This window comes from Vicugna pacos, chromosome 7, assembly GCF_048564905.1.
Source record: "Vicugna pacos chromosome 7, VicPac4, whole genome shotgun sequence".
NCBI lineage: Eukaryota > Metazoa > Chordata > Mammalia > Artiodactyla > Camelidae > Vicugna > Vicugna pacos.
In genome coordinates this window covers 54,949,040-54,965,454 of record NC_132993.1, presented here as the reverse complement: position 1 = coordinate 54,965,454, position 16,415 = coordinate 54,949,040, and the positions used below count along the sequence as shown (strand labels likewise).

At 36.2% G+C, this 16,415-nt stretch overlaps 1 protein-coding gene across 1 annotated transcript; it reads left to right on the top strand.

The window, feature by feature from the left end:
- The first annotated feature begins 1,517 nt into the window (after positions 1 to 1,517).
- On the top strand, positions 1,518 to 15,830 carry C7H7orf78 (chromosome 7 C7orf78 homolog). The gene is given in 7 exon segments (XM_072964028.1): positions 1,518 to 1,676; positions 4,343 to 4,860; positions 7,060 to 7,145; positions 14,646 to 14,785; positions 15,356 to 15,366; positions 15,368 to 15,421; positions 15,629 to 15,830. Coding segments are annotated over 7 exon segments (1,170 nt in total).
- The last annotated feature ends 585 nt before the right edge of the window (positions 15,831 to 16,415 follow it).

Here is a 16,415-nt window from a genome sequence, read left to right as displayed (position 1 = left end):
GTTTGTTGAGACATATTTCCCTAGACATTTTTATAAAAACTCTCAGTTTTAAATGGTGAGTGAAATTATCGATTTTCTAATGAATACTTCTTGCTTTTGTTTTTATTTTGAATTATTCTAGTTTGTCAATTTGACTAGCTCTTTGGAATCTAGGTGTTTTGTAAGTTAGATATATGAGATGAATTCATTTATGAGAGAAACAGTTTCTTTCTCTATAATATCATGAACAATGTATTAAGAAGGAGAAAGCCAAGCTGAAGGAAGGTGCTAGATTTCTTCATGAACTTACAAATGTGCATGAATTTGTGATCTAAAGAGTTTACTGTAATCTTAATAGCAGACTATTTTACAATGCTCTTTCTTACGTTGTCAGCATTTAGATATCAGGTGTGTACCTATGTCTGTCTGTCTATCTGTCTATCTTCCCAAATAATTAGTTACAAAATTAAACTCAGATATGTAAGCAGAAGAAGCTTATATTTGCATAGATTTGATAACTGAGGAAATGTATTTCTTTTTAATTAGCAGATTATAAAAGCAGGTAAGAAAAATATTTTGTGTCTTTCCAGTAGAAAACATTTGAGGAAGGAATTTAGACAAAAATTTATTTTTTATATTGCCACTATTAGAAGATTAATTATTTAGAAGAATATAATTAGATACTTCATCTTTTAGATATAATTTTCAGAGAGATCTATAATTTCCAGAATTTGGCAAACTTAGAATTCCTATTATTTCTCTTACTGTTGAACCTTATAAAATTGACATTTTTGTAAAGTTGGAAAATGATTGAATAAAAGGAATTTCATATGGCTTAACCTAAAATATGCAGAACCCTACATAGTTTTGTAAAGATAGGAGTTTTTCCTCGATAATTTTATAATCTAATTTAGTGGCCGATCTTGTAAATAATTAGCTTTACACCAGGTACAGGGGAAATGTAGCTTCACATTCCCTTGCTATATTCAGAAGGAAGGGTGAATCCTGATCGGGCGATCTGGGGATGCTTTTATTGGAGATAGTGTTTAAACTGGGTCCTTGAAACCAGTATAATTTCATAAATGGAGAATAACTGTGCTTCCTAAATGCAGATTAAGCCATTCTTTTATTTCCAATGTGATATCTTCGCCAAAATATAGCTCCTATAATAACATTTTCCACTAAAAGTCTGACTGAATGAAACTATTGCTAGTTTACTTTTCCTTACTTTCTAAGCCGTACGTCGTATAACTTTATGTTTCTCTGTACCTTAGTTTTTTCCACGTAGAGTGAGGATTATAATATGATATTGCCATCGCAGGCTTCAATCATTCAACTGGATCTCCAGTTGATTTCTTTCTGCCAGAGTGTCTTGGGACTGCAATGACTAATGCATAACTCATATACTATTGTTACGGAAATGACAGGCCAGCCAAGAAACAAGCACCACTCGGAGGGTTGGAGTACTCAGATTTATTACGCCGGCGGGCTCAGAGGGGCTTCTGCTCTGAAGCTCTGAGCACCTCCAAGACGTGCGCATGAGGTCCCATAGGGTCAATTACAAGTATGGGGCCACCAGCCAACAAGGCTCAAACAACGAAAAGCAAGGAATCAGTACACTGGAGCCTACCAACCCGGAACAGATCACGCCACTGACACCCGTTGAGCCCGGATCCACGAGTCAGCCCGCCAGCCCAGCAAACTGACACCAAACTCCAGATCCACAAGCTAGCCCGGCAGAACCCACATCAGCAAACCGACACCCATCACACTCAGATCCGCGACTGAGCTCGTTAGCCCAATAGACTGACACTAAACTTCAGATTTATGAGTTAGCCCAGCTGGGCTTTTCCTTCACACTATAGAAGCCTAATTTTACATACATATCATTCAAGAGGATACTGTTCCTATCTCAAGGCTGTGTCCTTGGGCAGCTTCTAGAGTAGGAAATGCCAGTGAAATACACATTCCCAGGACAGAGGAGGCAGTGAGAGACCTCTGATTGCCCAAGTCCAGCTCATGGGTTAGCTGGTGGTCACATCCTTATGATGACCTCCTCCAGCACCATTCTTCCCATTCATCCAGCAATGGAAGCTTATATTGTTTCCATATCTTAACTGTCGTGAATAATGCTGCATGAATGTGGCAATTCAGATATCTCTTCAAGATTCTGACTTCCAGTTATTTTGGATAAATATCCAGAAGTGTGATTACTGGATCATATGGTAGTTCTATTTTTAATTTTCTGAGGAACTTCCACACTGTTTTCCATAGTGGCTGCACCAGTTTACATTCTCACCAACAGTGTACAAGTGTTCCGGTTTTTCTACATCCTCATCAACAATGTCTTTTGTGGTTTTGATTATAGACATCAAACAGGTGTAAGGTGATAGCTTGTGGTTTTGATTTGTGCTTCCCTGATGATTAATGATGTTGGGCAGATGATTTTTAGCATTGGAGAAAGTTGAGGAATTGTATGTAGTCAGTGCCATATGTATTTGAGCATCGTTTCATTTACCTGTTGACCATTTTTACATCTTGTTGGGAGAAATGTCTATTCAAGTCTTTAGCTCGTTTTTCAATCAGGTTATTTGTTTTTGTTGCTATTGTATTGAAGGAATTCTTAAATATCAGATAAATGGTTTGCAAATATTTTCTTCCATTCCACAGGCTGCCTTTTCACTTTGTTTGTTTCTTTTGTTGTGCAGCTTTCTTGTCCCTTGACTATTTTTTTTTTTGCAGTATTTAAATAGGCTCAGATAACGCCTATAGACTTGTTCTTTCTATTTCCCAGAAAAAGTTTGTCTTTTATGTTTATTGAAATTTATACAACATGATTTAATGATTAATTTGGTTTTTTCTAATTGAAATAAAATTTACATAACATAATTTCACTACTTACCATTTTAAAGTGTATAATTAGGTGGTTTTTAGTACATTTACAATTTTATGCAGCTTTCATCACTATATAATTCTAGAACATGTCTGTCACCCCAAAAAGAAATCTTGTACCTGTTAGCAGAATCCAAATTCCCTCTTCCCCACATTCTGTTGCAAAAATTTTTTAAAATTTATGTTAAGGCGCTGAGTTTGTAGGCAGTTTATTAGATAGCATTATTACAGCAAAATCTGACTTAGCGACAAGCCTACACTTCCAATTAAATAATGGACATATATTTTGTTTAAATCTACTTATTATTATGATGTTTTCCTGTAAACTGTTCCTCCTGTTGTATTTCTTATCTTGGTTAAGAAATTTTGCCTTATCTTTGATTCATTAGAATTCCTTGATGTGGTATGAAAGGCCTTTGCTGATGTCACCCAACTGACTTTTCTAGCTCTGTATTCCACTGCCGGCTTACCTACTTATGCTGTGCTCCTGCCATATGTATTTGTGCTTCTTGCTTTTCTCTCAATGGGCCATGGTCATTTAAAAAAATATAAAAAAAATATTTATATTAGAAGTTGAAAACAATTTATTTTATGTTACAAAATATTTATTGTTAACTTTTCAAGTTGACATTTTCAGTCAAAGTAGTTTCTGTTCATTCACAACTTGCAATTGTTGCATAATAGCATTTAGAATCTTGAAGATCCTTTATTTTGATGCTATTATCAAACAACATAAAATTCTAACACAAAACAAGGAAATTCACCCCCACCTCAGGTCTTTTATTTCCCAGGAACCATGATTGTTACATTTCCACTTAGCCAAATATACTTTAATTGATAATTATCCCTCTTTCTAATGAGATTTCACATTCATTGGTTTTGTCTAGTAACATGTTGATACATGCTTTAAATTCGAGAAGTGTGCCAACCATTTCCTTGTCATGGATCAGCAGAGAGCAAATCCATGCTTTTTGTCCACAGATCCCAGCAGTAGGAGCTACAGCACACTTAGTACAGCTTAGGTGGCCGTAGAATCCTAGAAATAGTTTGTAACAAATTTTCCATCCTTTCTGTGCTTTGGTGACATGTTGTGTCCTCCCTTTACCCCCTGGCATATTTCTCCTTGTCCTTCAAGATTAGTTCAAATGATAACTTTTCTTTTGATGTCTCTTCTATTTTCCCGATAGTGTTAGCTGAGCCCTCTCCTTGTTTCTCATAACACTATCGTAATATCATTGCCTTAGATGAAGCTTTATTTTTTGTTTTCATGTCTTTCTCCCAATAGCTCTGTTACTTAGGGGCATGAATTTCAAGTTAGTTATTTAAAATTCCTGGCCTCTAGTGCCCTGACTGCGGTGACAAGGTTGCTGAATGAATATTTGCACTAGCCATGATGCTTTCTTCCATCCCCCCACCCCCTACACATACCCTGTCATTTCTGAGCTTTTTTCCTGCTCTGTAAATCTTTCAGAGATCACCCTGGCCCATAGGGATAATATTCGATGCACCATTACTACAGTGGCATATCTTCCACCGATGTCCACATCTGTTGCAGATTCTGACATGGGAAAATGCCCTTGAGATCCAGAAAGGCAGAAGAGGCAGGGATATTGCAGAAGAGACAGTGTTCAACCTAAGATCACAACCCCAAATAGAAAAAAATGTCCTGCAGCCACCACAATCTGAAATAAAAGTCAAAATGTGGAAAATAAAGCCTCCTGATTTTAGTTATAAACTGTATACATCTTTGAGACTTCCAGAAAAACCATCAAGGACCATTAAGAAAGGAGAAAGGAGAATAAAAAGCAGTTTGCCAGGAACAGTGCTTGACCTGCCCAGCTTAAGGAATCATCCCAAGAAGGCCGTATCTCCTAAATTTATAACTACATTTCCACAGCTGGATTCATGTAAGGTGAAGTTCATGTTTGTGGAGAGTGGAAAATACCCAAATGGTGTATACCTCAGTCCAAAACCACATGACTTTCAACAGGTGCAAAAAGCACATTTGATTCTAAATAACTTAAAACAGATATGGGGAAATATGTATTATTTTTATTCATTTCCTAAGTATGACAACTATTACATGAGCAAAACAAAGTATTTGTGGATATAGTATGTACAAAGCTGCATCTTTATTTCTCATGGAACAGTACAATTCAAAATCAGCAATAAATGACAAAGGAGAGGTAAGATCCTGGTTAATGTTTCTGATGGAGTTTTATCTGCCAGATGGAATGACCAACTCAGAGATGGCTTTTCTCCGGTTAGAGAAGACTTTGGACTGAGGTGTGATTGGAGAACAGAGCTCAGTTGCCAGGAGTTTATAATCTAGTGGTAATGAAATCAATTCATGGAACAAATGGATGAATGAGTGAAAACTGACCGAGAGAGGATATTGTATTGCTTAAAATAGATTTTCTAGTGATTAACAATTTAAATAATATTTGAGCAAGAACTGGATTTCTAATTTAAATTGGTGGGAGGGGATTTTTTAAAGAGATGAAAATGAAGTCAAAATATAATCCATAGAATATGAATATACCCTATACTTAGGTCTATAGCTTCACACATAAATATGAATGACTCTTTCTGGGTAAACAGAGGAGCAATAGGAGAGATAATACCAAAAAAAATCTAGAAAAAGTTAAAAGTTTGTTCCAGTGGGAAAATATAGGAAAGCAGTTAACAGCATGGCCACTGGGATCCCAGTTTTCTTACTTTTTAATAGTTTAGGACAAGCCTTTTTCCTTGTTTATACATTGGAATAACAATTTATACATTGGAATAACAATGGTTTTACATTACTTAACATATTATGTAATGAAGGAGACAATTATATAAAAAGTTCTTAAAACAGGGTCTGGAATAGCAAGGTATTCAATAAATGTGAACTCTTAGGAGCTATTAGGATAAAAGTTGGGAAATTCAAGAGGCCTTGATTCATACGTAACCTTCTTTACTTGTTCAGGGCATCTAAGTACTTCTACTTGTAGTAAATGAAATATATTACATTTTGGAGATGAGGAGAGGTCAATTAAATATCAAATGCCATTGGTTTATTTAAATATTTTGTTAGTTACAGTTATAATTACAATACATGGGTAAGTAAAAGTTTAAGGTATGGGGAACTTTTTAATTTTAACTCGATTTGTTTTTTAAATAAGAGTAAATTGGAGACAGCAAGGTATAAATTGTACAACCACCAGATGTCAGTATTGTTACAAACGGAAACAACTAAAGCATTTTCTAAACTAACTTGCCTCACATTGGATTTGATTAAAGATGAAAAACCTTGTATTAGAGAGTTTCCTTTGGTACTTTTAATATTTTATTATTTGCTTGTGGCAGGACTTAGAATCAGTCACTAAGAAGAGAACCCTGTCTGACTTCTGTTTGATATCCCCAAGTTCACTCTTTTTGTATCACACTGATTCGGCTTTTAAGCAGACATTCGTGATGTTTTATTCGCTTAGTTTCTGGAAGTGTACAAATTCTCTTTCAGTTCATATTGCTTCATTTAAACCATGTAAAAAAAACCTTTGTTTTATAGTTTACTAACAACAATCAATATTTATTCTATTCCTGGGGAGGTGGGTGTAGCTCATGTGGTAGAGCACATGCTTAGCATGCACAAGATCCTGGGTTCAATCCCTGGTACCTCCTCCAAAAATAAATAAAACCTAATTACCTCTCCCTACCTCCCACCAAAATAAAAGAATTAAATAGTACAATGAAACAAATATTTATTCTATTCCAGCCTCAGCAAATTATTTTAGCTTTGTTCAATATTTTTTCTATTGCGTGAAGTAAATTCAGCTCTAGAATTAAAACATGTAACTCTATTTGCATTTATGATTAAGTTGCCAAATTTTGAATAGATTGCTTAATTTCATCCTGTTTAAAATATCATTCTGAATTATTCACAGAAGGGTAGTTGAAGTCCTACGCTCCACTGTAAAATGAATGGGCTATACAGTATCTTGATCAATCTATCAAGCTTTCATATGCAAGTTTTAAATGCTGTAACAAAACCCTCAAAATTGAATTTTACTCGTGAATTATTCAATATTTGGAAAAGTCAAATTCCAAATAGAAGTTTAGCAATCAGAAACAATATTTATTAATAATAGTAATAATGATAGTATTATAATTAATAATTATTAATTAATAATAATAATTGCATATCTGGTACCAATGTAATCTGCCAAATTTCTAGACAACTTATGAAAAGGACCCTTTTGGATTAAAATTCAAGTCATGACACTTAAGTACAGGTAACTTATTCTAAAGTTAGGAATATGACACAAATATAAGCTTTATGCATTGTATCTTAATAGTAATACTTGCAAATGCAAATAATATAAAAGGTATTTTTTTACCTGTCACCTTTAATGATACAGTAAATTTTTTAAATGCTCAGTTAATGAATGGCAACAACCTATATACTTTGTTATTCATAACTTTTAATATATTATTGAAGATTGAGTTTGTAACTCAGTGTGTTGTGTGTAGAGAGCCAGTGGGTTGAAATATGAACTCCAGAAGCAAGCTGCGTAGCTTTGAACCTTGGCTTTACTGCCTTTAATCGCCCAAACTGTCTCTGTCTTGGTTTCCTCAGCTGTAAATGGGAATGATAATAATTGAATCTACATCACAGAATTATTGTGAGCATTAAATTTGTTACACATATTAAAGCACTTGGTTAATTATGTAAAGCACATGTTCTCTGGCACAAGATTAATACACACACACTGTTATTATTATTAGGGTGCCATTTTTATAGTGTTTATGCAGAGTTAATTTGTATAATCCAGCATTTTTTATTTGGATAAGGATGAATAATACATGTTACATTTACATATTATAATTACATATCAATTATAAACAAAACAAGGTTTTAACAGTGGTTGTTTCTCAATAGTGGGATAATGATTGAGTTTTATTGTCATTTCACAATGAGAAGCAAATAACTTTATAATTGTAAATTAAGATAATTTATTTGCAAAAAATGTATACATTTTAGCATGAATTAAATTTAAATGGTCTTGTCTAGGTGTGTAATTAAAATGATACCCCTCAAATTTTCTCACATGTCAGTCACTATGGAAGAACATGCCAAGAATATTTTGTAAGACCAAGCCCTTTGATGTTAAGAAACATCTAAGTAATCTATGGGCTAGAATATGTGCTATTCAAGTTCCAAAGAACTAATGAGAAGTTTTAAAAGACACTTCCAGGGAAATAAAATAAAGTAGGATTTGAGTTGGAATTTGAAGGACAAAATTAATTCAAGCAGAAATGGTGGGGAGATTAAGCAAAATTTTACTTAGATTCTCATTTATAAATTGTTCAGCAATTTACTACTCCTGGATCCTGATCTTCAGAAATGAGACCATGTTCTGAGAGACATCATGAACAAATTGTTAAATTCTCATTTTTCTTCATGTCTTGCTAACTTAAAATTGGCACTTGCCATCTGCCTCTACAAGGATAGGATCACGTTGGCACTTGCCATCTACCTCTGCTTGGATTAAATCACAAGCCGCTGCAGCTGCTGACCTCCAACACACCCTGAAAGGTGTTCAGGATGGAGATCAGGAATGAGGTGCTCTGTGCTCTGGGAAGACTGACTGAACAGGCCTTCAAATAGTTAGATATTTTCAGAAGAAGATTTTATGAGCCCTAATTCTTGCATCTCCTCATTTCTAGAAAAGCACTAAAATCATTAATGGTGACGTCTGCTGCTCGTGACTAGCAGCAGCCTCTGCCTACGTGTGTGTTTGACTGCACGTCTGCCCTTCACTGAAATATATAATACTGAGTTTTCCCCTGCCTCTTGGGAACAGTTTCTCAGAGCTTTCTGGGATGCTGTCTCCCAGGCTATAGTCCTCATTTGGCCTCAAATAAAACTTAACCCACAACTCTCATGTTGTGTGATTTTATTTCAGTTGACAGTTTTTGGTGACCACGATGGGACCCTGAGCAGACTTCTCACCTTCGCCTGAAGTCTGCAAGGAACTGGAGCCTTGATACCAGCAGAGGCCCTCTGCACCCATCCGCCTCCTCGGAGAGTCCAGATGAATTTGGGTGAGTCTCTACTGATTCTTGGATCTCCTATATTGGTTGATGACACTGAGATTTGTTTGGCAGTGTATCCAGGTACCTGGCCCTCTAGCAGAGAGATACTGGGGGGAAATACTCACCTAGTGGAGACTTACTGGGTGGGGCCTGGTTGAAAGATACCAGGGTCTGGACTGAGTGGTTAGGTAAGAGGCTGAGCTGCTGCTTTTCCTCAGTTTGGCTACCTCAATAGAACTTGTCAGGATAAATGTAAAATTTTATTCCTGACAAATTCAACTTTAAAATGAGAAATAGAGTCTTTCAAACAGAGAGACGAAGGGCATCAGAACACCAACCTCGGACTAACACCCTAGCCTGATTCATGTTCGGAGCTCATACTTGCAAGTACCTACTTAATTGGGGAAATTATACTAAAGGAGATCTCAATCTAAAATGGCCAAATTGGGGTTCTTTTTGATATTCCAATATTGATATTTTTGCATGTACAGTTAGAAAAGGCTGGCCTTAAGAGCAAACAGACTGAATGGAATGCTTACTTGATTGGTATTTAGAAGCTTCTAAAAGAGGAAATGATACAATAACTTCTTTGCAGGAAACCAACAAGAAGTTGCTTGAAACTATGTCAGAACTAGAAAAGACCTCTAGCACTGACACTGTCTCTGCCTCTGCTCCTCCCATGTATCCTCTCCTACCCGAGCTGTCTGGTCCAGATAATCTCCTTTTCTTTCCTGTCTCTTCCACCTCTTGCTATTCCCTCTTCCCCAGTAAAGGAGTGTTTAAAAAAAAATCAGAGGTGATTATAGGTCTCCTTAAGGAGAAACCTATTACAGGGATATGTGAACCATCCTCAGTACTTATGTACGCACCCTGGACCCAAGCAGAACTTAGAGCCTTGGCTAAGGAATTTCCCACTCCAAGTCAAGATCCATTGGGGTTCGCTAAGGAGTCTGAGTTAACCATCTGGATCTGCGAGCCTGGGTTTTCAGGTCTATATCAATTAGTTTCTGAAAGCAAACTGGGGGAATGGACAGAGAAAGCAGGTTGGAAACGACCTCTAACGGACTTTGAATTACATAATCCACAGGCTCACACTGAATGCAAGAAATTAGCTCAAAAATTGCTCAAATTTATCTGAGAGCTTTTTCCAAAAACTGTAGACTGGGCAGAGATCCAGCAGTGCAAGCAAAGACCTGATGAATCAATTCTGGACTATTATGAAAGGTTAAAAAAAACTTTTAAGTAATATTCTGGCTTGATTCATTCATTCTCTAATCACCAAAAAGATCCTTTAATTAACTCTGCCTTTTTAGAAGGCTTAGATGAGGAACTGACTATTCTGGTCAAAAGACGATCTAGGTTGGTTCACACTACCTACAAACGCCCTTTTTACACTGGCTGACCAACTTTTAAGACCATTAAAAAGAAAGAACAGGGAATATCTACAGAAATCATGAACCGTCAGTTGCACTAAATAAGTACTCAATGCCAGTCGAAGGTTAACCAATCCCCATTCAATCCACAACTGAAAAGAGAAAACCAAAGTTTACTTTTACTGCAGAAAACCAGAGCATCAGAAAATAAATGTTAAGTTAAGAAGGAGAAGCCTAGAAGGAAAACTGGGTTTTAGACCAGAATTATGAGTTCAACAAGAATAGGGCTGCTCCGGGGGAACATGGGGACTCTTTCCCCTTCCCCTCTCTAACACCCTAGGAGAAGGAGAAATGATTATACAAGGAGAAACGATCAAAGCGCTCATAGATACAGGCGCCAGCCACCTTTCCAGTTTTGAACGCTGCCAAAATTAAAGGCTCTCTCCCTCGGAATATTACCTCAGTACAGATGGTAGGGGTTTCTATGCACTTATTAAGGCTTTTAAATCATTACCTTTAGAATTCTACTTAGGGGAACATAAAGGAAGGCCCTCCTTGTTCTTCTAGTAGAAAGTGCTCCCAGTCACCTGATATGCAGAGATCTATTGTAAGCTTATGAAGTCCATATTTCCTTTACTTTTAAGGGAGAAATGTTTCTAGAACTAAAGGACTAGTCAGACGTCATTCATCATATAATGTTTGTGACTCATGTTGAGGATGACACTGAACAAGACAAACCATTAGGCTTAGTACCTAAAGAATTATGGGCACTTGATTCTGCCGACATTGGAAGAACACATTCTGCATCACCCATTAAAATACTCCTCATCATTCTGTAATGCCAAACCCCCATACCTCACTGTCTGTATTCCTAAAAGCAGTGACTTCTTTTCTGTGATAGAGCTCTGTAGCACATTTTTTTTTTTTAGTATTCCTGTACATCCAGATGATCAGTCTTTTTGCCTTTACTTGGAATGAGAGGCAATATATGTGGGCTGTAATGCCTCAGGGCTATAACTGAAAGCCCCACTTACTTCTCCCAGATATGAAAGCCGACCTAGAAAATCACCTCAGAGTTCTGACACAGAAGGAACAAGTCCTTCTAGGAGAACTTGCTTTTTCTCTCCCTGTGCCTTAAGACCAGGCTCTCAGGAACAACTATCTTATGTAGACCATCTCTAATTCCTGAGATTGTAGGGGGTGGGGTGGTGGGGGAATGAAGACTTTTAAATTTAGCTTGTTCCAACTGTTAAAACTAGTGAGTTTTACATTGTAACACCTGATTCATGACCAAGTTTGGAAGATGAAACTATGAGATCTCTGGTTGTGTCTGTCTACATGTCTGTGTGTGTACTGCATACGCCTTTAATTTTGGATAGTATTATCAAAACTAATTTGTAAATAAGTTCTATGGAGTTGGCCTAAAGGAAAATAAGCCCTTATATAAATTCTCAGAAATATAAAAGGAAACTGGCCAGAATGAATTTCAGGTTCACGTGAACTGGGCAATATTCAGTATTAAATTAATACCTGATATTAAAGTTTGCTGATTTAATTAATATAGGCATGTCCCTAGAGTCATCAATATTAAGTATAAAACCTTTGTTGTACCTAGGTTTAATAGAAGTCAAATAAGATCTTATTATATCTGTTACAAATTTGTCAGCAAGGAAGGTAACTTGATATGGTGAAATTTTTAAAAGTGAGGTGAATGCAAATGAGATAAGAGCCTTTGGATGAATTCTTTAGGAGTGATATATTTTAGAGATGTCTACTTTAAAATAAATTCTCCAGATATCTGGTAACTTAAAATTTTAGAGTTGTGCTAAATTAAGTTAAATGGTGAAAGTTTATTGGTGATGGTGGGAACTAGGTCATTCCCAAATATAGTAATGTACTGAATCACTAATTACTGAATATTGGCTTCCCTTTGCAGAGAAACTAAAGGTTTGTAGGACTATTAATATGCTTAGTGCCAAAATGTGATACAGTCTATAAGAAAGCACATGGTTCTTAGAAATTATTATTGATATTTGTTTGCCAACCTACAGAATACTAATGTAAAAGGCATCTCATAATTGCTTACTTCTTAGTTTTCATTAGATTTTTAAGAGTTGAGGATTCTATTTTAAAAATTTAATTAAAGCTACTAGGAAACATAAAGGAAATGTTTAGTATGTAGCAGGAAAGTAGGATATGTGTTTTTAGTAAAAGAAGGTATGAGGAATGGAATTACCTTTTGTTAATGGAAAAAGAGTGATTTTATCCTAAAGTTGGTTGCTTCTGAATGGAAAAGAAAATAAGGGACAAAATAATATGGATACAGAAAGTTGTGGAAGGTTTGTGGAAGAGGAACCCTGAGAAAAGAGTATTGTACATGGTCGGGATTGGCTAAGTTTAGAATAAATTTAGTCGAGTAAATGACTGTTAGAAGGTATAAGGCTAGATTTAGTTCTCTTTCTCCCTGTTAAGAGGACAAAGGTTTCTTAAAATGTTAATCTGCCTTTAGCAACAGATTGTAAAGTTTCTTTTACCCCTTAAGTGATCTGTTCTGTATTTACCTTTAAAATATTTTATTGTTAATAAGTATTATTTCACAGTGACCTATGCTTTTATCTGATCAAGTGTTTTGAAACTTTTTAATAAGCTTCCCAAATACCAAATTTTAATGAGAGTTCTTCTGACCTCCAGCTAATTCTGGCATATTTCAGAGGGCCCCTGAATATCCCAAACAGAGATTTTTAAACCAGTAAGGTTCATTTGGTATGTTAAACTACATGGGAAGTATTATCAAATGAATAATAAATCTTCTTGGTTTATATTGTATGAGAAAACATTATTAATACAGATATTCTAGAAAATATATGGAATTTAAAAAAAATCTGGTATATTCCTGGTAAAATGCTATCAATCATAATTCTGGTTATCTTAAAATGTTGTATGTCACGTCAGTACCTAAGTTCTTATCAGTTGCATTGGAATAAGGTTTTAAACTGTGCCTTGAGTTTTTTACCATTCTATAGTTAGTTATGGTTCACTCTGATTCCTTTGCAAAATATCTCCTCTTCAAGAAGGTTTATAGAAAAGATTTCTTTGATAAATACAGATTTCTGATAACTTCCAGACCATATGTTGAACTGGATAAGAAAATTAAAGAATTCTAATGGAAAACCTGATGGCTTCATAAAACTATTAACAGAAAGGATTAGTTACATAGGACTGAGTGAACTGGGAAATAATGGTTATAATTTTTATGGTTCCTGTCTGAAACATTACTGGCTTTTCATCTGTGTTTTCCAGATAGAAAGAAACCTTTCTCCTTAAGCTAATTATGACTAACAGCAATTTGGTTAATTATACCTATGTAAGCAGACTTGGAACGGTTATCTTTTCTCTCTCTGTGATCCCTCCAGAGATTGGAAACCTTTAGGTTCCCAGTGGCTTTATCAGATAAATTAGGAAGATCTTCTCCTAACAGGTATAGGAATCAAGGTATTTTGGGGACCTTGAAAAGAAAAGAATTCACCTAAATCATAAGGCAAAAATCTGTGACATGCCTTTGATGTGGCTTTCCTAGTCTTAGGAGACCTTAAAATTTCAGCCTGAGACTCCTTATGAAAAGTTCTGGCACAGCCAATTTTAAAATTATATTAATTTATTATATATAAATTGTAATAAATATTAAATTAAATTATATATGATTTAAATGATAAATTATGTAATTACATAATAAATACATTAAATTATATATAAATTATAATAGATTATATATTAATTTATTATATGACAAATAATCAGACTTAATTTGTGGACAAATTTACCTTGATTTTGCTATATTTGATAAAAATGAGGGTAACTTTAGAGAGAAAAAGATTATGTTTCAGTGAAAATTAAGTCTAGATTTGTTAATGGAGGTCTGTATTTACAGCCTACGACTCACTTTCCAGATAGTTTCTTATTATTTTCTTATATTATTGTAAGTTTAATTGAATTATTAAGAAGACACTCTAAGCTTGTTTCTGAAGCTTATCTCAGGAGATTTTATGACCCCAATTCTTGCGTCTCATATCTAGAAAAGCACTAAAATCATGAACAGTGACATCTGCTCCTTGTGATTAGCAGCAGCCTCTGCCTAAACGTGTTTATTGCATGTACCCCTTCACTGAAATCATATATAATGCTGAATTTTCCCCTGCCTCATGGGAACAGTTTCTCAGAGCTTTCTGGGATGCTGGCTCCCAGGCTGTTGTCCTCATTGGGCCCCAAATAAAACTTAACCTACAACTCTCACGTTGTGTGATTTTATTTCAGTTGCCAGTCTAGTACATGGGTGTCCGTTGCTGAAATATGGCCAACAGAAGAACAGTGCAGAGATTTATCACCTACAGGCCTCATGAGAACTGTGGGATTCAAAGCTAATTTTACCCAAAGCTCTGTGGCCAGTTAAATCTGCTTCATATACGGTGGGTTTGCTCTTTCTCTATAGCTCTTGGTGTCTGCCTCCAGCAGTGTTGTTAATGATTGCTTTAATGCAGGAGTTTCTCATTTGTTGTAGTGTATATGGTGAAAGATATTCCTAATCTTAAAAGTAAAGCATGTAGATTTCTGCTTTTTCTTAAAATGCAAATAGTAGATTATCCAGAATGTTGGATATTTTTTCTTATTACAAAGGTAGTTGGTATGGTGGATTGAGGCCTGAGTATTGTGAAGAATTTTCCCCCAAATTTATTCCCACCTTGTTTAGAGCAGCCCATTTTGAGTGAATTGCACTCGAGTAAGAAGGCTGGACGAGAAGACTCTGCCATACACTCATAAAAAGATGCTGAAACACATAGTTTAAGGCTCAAGTTCTACCCTGGACAAATAAGGCTCCTCTGAATAGCCCTACATGACCACGCAGAACAAGACGTGCATCTGACCTACAGAGCAAGCTTTTAAAGCAAAGACTATTAAATAGCAATTTTAAAAAGATGAACAAAAATTATGGTCAATACATTTGTTTTCACTAATTCCTTTGTACCATCTTCCTTAAGAGACACAGAAGGTGCCTTTATGGACCACGTGGAAGAAAAGTTTACTAAGACGTGCAGGAACAGCAGGCAAAAATTCTAAGATTTGTCACTGAACATTGCCATTCACTATGGATTTACTACTCAAATGACTGTTTTCAACACTGTATAGTTCATCCTGGAGAAGCGCTGTTATCATAGGAATTTTAAAAGAAGTATTTGTGTGGTATTTAAACCATTTTAAGTGGAGTCTGAAAGAGTTCAGTCTCTTGGTCAGGTAATTACTATTTTTCCTAGGTTTCAGCGGAATTCTGGAAAACTGCTAGTGACCATGTCACAGTTTCAAATTTCGCAGACGTGGTTGGTGCCAACCAGCTCCCCTCAGCCTTTCATTATTCCCGAGCATTTCTGTTTAACTTCCTACAGCCAGCGTCTACACCTCCTTGCCAGAGGGTGTTCTCTGGCTGTCGGAGTTGACCCCGGTGGCTCACTGGGCTAGCGGCTAGCGGCTAGCGGCCTGATGTCTCCCAGCAGCTGCCCTGAAGCAGTATCTGAGATGGTTGTTTTACAGCGTTCCCCCGGCTCCCCAAAGGGGTTTAACTTCAGTTGTCTCACTGGTTATTTGCATTTTGTTGGCTTCTTCTCTTTTCCTTTATCAGCAGCCTGAGTTCTTACCTTCATTTTGGGGATCACCTCTGGTTTCACTAGAGCCCCTATTAAGTGTCTGCTTCTCCCAGTTTCCTCCTCTTGTAGGCACCTCCAGTCTCCAATTACAAAGGGTAATTCTGAGTGCCTCCTAATTGGCTTGGCAGGGATCACCCTTCTTTCCTTCCTCAGAAGACCCAGAATGAGTTCTCTGCAGTGCTTCTCCCCCAAGGATAACCTTGCCTACTTCAAAAAAAAAAAAAAGCCTTCAGAATTTTAATCATTTGCTTAATCTGGATGCAGTAGAGGGTGAGAGTAGCAGGTCTGACCTGCCCACTTTTTAAAAAGCCCAATAGGAGTAAGTCTTCTAGCAGCTTCTTTGTGGAACTTACAAGGAGTACTTATTTCCTTGGGTTCTCAGCTTTGGGACTTTTGCCTC